The sequence below is a fragment of the Gavialis gangeticus genome, unplaced genomic scaffold, assembly GCF_001723915.1.
Source record: "Gavialis gangeticus isolate Ggan-Ray unplaced genomic scaffold, GavGan_comp1, whole genome shotgun sequence".
In the NCBI taxonomy this organism is placed as follows: Eukaryota; Metazoa; Chordata; order Crocodylia; family Gavialidae; genus Gavialis; species Gavialis gangeticus.
In genome coordinates, this window is record NW_017729022.1 from 63,078,258 (window position 1) to 63,080,998 (window position 2,741).

Sequence of the window (2,741 nt, forward strand, 5' to 3'; positions counted from 1 at the left end):
TTTTTTTTTCCAGCTCAGCATTAGGGTCTCAGTGGTGGGTGAAGTGGTGCGTAAGGGCAGAGCGTTGGAGGAGAAATGGCTTATCTCTTGTTCACCTTCTTGGAGGAAGTGACTGCCTGCCAGGGTTTTCCTGTGAAGGGTAACAGCCCTTTCGTGCCAGGGCACCATTCCTCTGGGGTATCGTCTGAAAATATGGATTCCTCTGTTACGTCCACAGCAGCATGTGTCTGTATACCCCGAGTCCCACTGCCCAGGACTAAGTGCCCCTCTTCCCTGATGAGTGCTTTGCAGGTGTATGGGAGTCTTTCCAGGATTAGGCTTCTGACACACTGCTGAGATGGGGCTGTTATTTTTCTCAGGCAGCAGAGTCTGTGCAATGAGACTAGATCAGTTACCAGACTCCTCTGAGGACCCTCAGGCTCTTCCTAAACACTAGCAGTAATATGTATTTTCCTCCTCCCCTGTTTCTTATTTTGGTTTCACAGGCTGGCACCTCATCTCTGGCCAAATTTGGCTTCATGCTCCTAGGGTGTGGCCTGGAACTCTGCACAGAGGGGTAATGGCTAGACACTGACCCCCACAGCTCCATGCTTAGAGTATAGTCTTGAAATTAGACCTAGGTTTTTCCCTCATTCCCACACTTGCAGTAGATTGCCTAGCAGTAGTTGTTGAAACCTGCCTTTTTTCTCTTTCTCCTCCTCCTCCTCTGCTTGTCAACCTGCTCCTCTGGATCTATCTGAAAATGCTCGGGCTCCCTTCTATCAGGGGTTTGATTTCTTCTGCCCAAAGAAGGGTAGAACTAGTACTTCTGGGTGTGTTGCCTTGGGGCTACAGAGGGGACTTGTTTGGGGGGGTGGAGGGATGGGGACCTGATGATCTTGGTGCTGATGTAATAAAGCATTCACTGGGTCCTCCCAGTGAAGGCTTTGGTGTCATAACCAGCTCTCTGGGGGAGTGAGATGGTGGAGGGATGATTAATGGCCTTGCTCTTTGAAAGAAAACCCATTAACTAGATATAACTTGGCTAAGTAAGGGCTAGCAGGGAATGGAACAAGCATTTGCAGGCATCTCAGCAGTGCCTTGGTAAGCTGACCTTGTGCCTTCTGTCATGTTCTGCTTCTCTTTTGGGGATTAGCTATATTAGGTGTATTTTTTTTTTATAACATAGAGGGTGGTCGGCCACTGGAGCAGATGGCCTGAAGAGGGTGTGGAATCTCCTTTAGACAAACACATCTCCAGGACAGCTTAGAATAGATGGTGGTGATCCTGCCTTGAGCAGCCGGTTGGACTAGATGACCTCCTGGCGTCCCTTCCAACTCTATTTTTCAAGTTTCTGTCTCAAGAGTATTTCAATTTGAATAGCCAGAAGATATTGCTAAGGTAGAACTGAGCAAATTTTTGGCTGGCTGTTATAAAATATTTCCTGCTGGCAGGACCTGGTTCATTGCAGCAGTTTTCCAAGGCAGATGATGGGAGCTCTGTTGCACAGGATATGGAGGTACTGAAGATGGTTATTCTGGGAGCAGCTCTGCATTGGAACATAACTGTGCTCCAGTAAGCCTTTTCCTGCTACTGGTAGAATGAAGGAAGGCAGTTAGCCATGTGAATCTGAAATTAGGCAGAAGGCATGGCAGGGTGACATCTGACAAAGGACGTCCTCTATTAAAATTTACCCCTTTCTAAACAAGTTAGTATTTAAGGTGCCACCCCTCTCTGATTTCTGCCCAATAGAATGTAGAGGACGTAGGGGGAGAGGGCAGAAAGTGGGGAAGAGGAAACCCCAGCTGGAAATATTTCCAGTCCTGGTATTCCAAATAGGGCAAAAGCTCCTCTCCTTCCATTACTGGGCTAACCCTCTCTTCCTCTATGCATGCACCTCTGTGCCTCTCCAGGGTTTGAAGATGTTATCCATATTTCCACGGCACTTGGCTACATGCTGAAAACACCGGATGTCGTGGACTCTGTCAGTGATGGGAAGAGCAAGTGAGTGAGGAACTGGGTTAATGAGACCCAAATGGGGGAGGAGTGAGGGGGAGTGCATTTTGTCTCCCTCATGATGCAAAGCACCCTCAGTCTTGGAGCTAGGCAGAGTGCTGTGCTGTGTGTTGTTGTGCTGCCCTTGCTGGGGTGCTGGAGTCAAACTTCTCATTCCTTTTTCAGTACACAGATCTTTTGCTATGAAAGCTGTACTCCCACGACTGCTCCTTCTTCACCTGCTGGCCTCTCTAGCTCTGCCTTTAGTTCAGTGAAACTAAACATCTGCCAGCTCTACCCCTGGCATCTGCTGCTCCTTGCTGCTGAGAAATCAGCTCGGGCCTTGCACAGTTACCTCCTCCCTTGTTCTACCACTGGCCCTGATGTCTGCGGGGCTCCATGCCAAGTTCTACACTGATTAGCAGCAGCAGCATCATGCATGTAACGGCTGGAGAGGGGGGGCCAGCCCATGGGTGATGACATGAAGTGCCATGGAGAGGAGGAGGAGGTGCTGGTAGGCAGACTCCCTGTAAGTGATGGGGAGATGATGCTGCAACTGGAGGGCAGGCAGCAGGGTGCTGGGCTAGGAAAGGCAATTGAAAAATCCTTCACAGCAAAACAAAAAGCTGTCTGTGTTTTGCTGTTCAAAAGGGAAATTTGGAATTAAACTAGGTTCTATGCAAGTATTGGGTAGAAAGAGTCTGATGAAGGGTTGCTCCCACAGAGGGAGGGGGGGGGGGGGGGGGACAGGGTTTGGGAATCTGGTG

At 49.3% G+C, this 2,741-nt stretch overlaps 1 protein-coding gene across 2 annotated transcripts in view; it reads left to right on the forward strand.

Moving 5' to 3' along the window:
• PLA2G6 (phospholipase A2 group VI) overlaps positions 1–2,741 on the forward strand; it is a 43,908-nt gene that overhangs the window by 28,697 nt on the left and 12,470 nt on the right. For both annotated transcript variants that reach the window (XM_019515212.1, XM_019515211.1), the window contains exon 10: positions 1,893–1,983. In XM_019515212.1, the coding sequence (XP_019370757.1) occupies positions 1,893–1,983 (91 nt within the window). The remainder of the gene's footprint in view (positions 1–1,892; positions 1,984–2,741) is intronic.